The following is a 385-nucleotide window of genomic DNA, read 5'->3' on the forward strand; positions in this document are numbered from 1 at the left end:
CGGGGGGCGGGGGGGTGGGGATTCCGCCCTCGGGTGGGTTCTAGGACCCGATGATTTGCCTTAACGTGCCCGTGAACGTGACTTCCCGTGCAAGCTGTACCACACGACGGGGAACTGCATCAATGGGGATGACTGCATGTTCTCCCACGACCCCCTGACGGAGGAGACGAGAGAGCTCTTGGATAAGGTAACGTTTGGGGGTAACGTGGGGCCACAGCTGCCTCCCCTGGCCCATCTGTCTGGCTTCTGTGCAGGACTGGAACTCCCCCCTGCCTTGTCCTGGAGCTGGGCTGTCTCAGGGAGGGCGCAGGGGGCTGTGCTCTCTTCGGCAGGGACACCGCAGGTGCTCGTGTGCATCTTCTCTCCAGCCAGGGCAGGTTTCGCT

At 63.1% G+C, this 385-nt stretch overlaps 1 protein-coding gene across 1 annotated transcript in view; it reads left to right on the forward strand.

Moving 5' to 3' along the window:
• The window catches only part of ZC3H4 (zinc finger CCCH-type containing 4), a 39,461-nt gene that overhangs the window by 25,727 nt on the left and 13,349 nt on the right, over positions 1-385 (forward strand). The window contains 1 exon segment of the mRNA XM_077747188.1: positions 78-187. Within this exon segment, the coding sequence (XP_077603314.1) occupies positions 78-187 (110 nt within the window).

Source organism: Crocuta crocuta, unplaced genomic scaffold (assembly GCF_008692635.1).
Source record: "Crocuta crocuta isolate KB4526 unplaced genomic scaffold, BGI_CrCroc_1.0 scaffold334, whole genome shotgun sequence".
NCBI classification, from domain to species: Eukaryota; Metazoa; Chordata; class Mammalia; order Carnivora; family Hyaenidae; genus Crocuta; species Crocuta crocuta.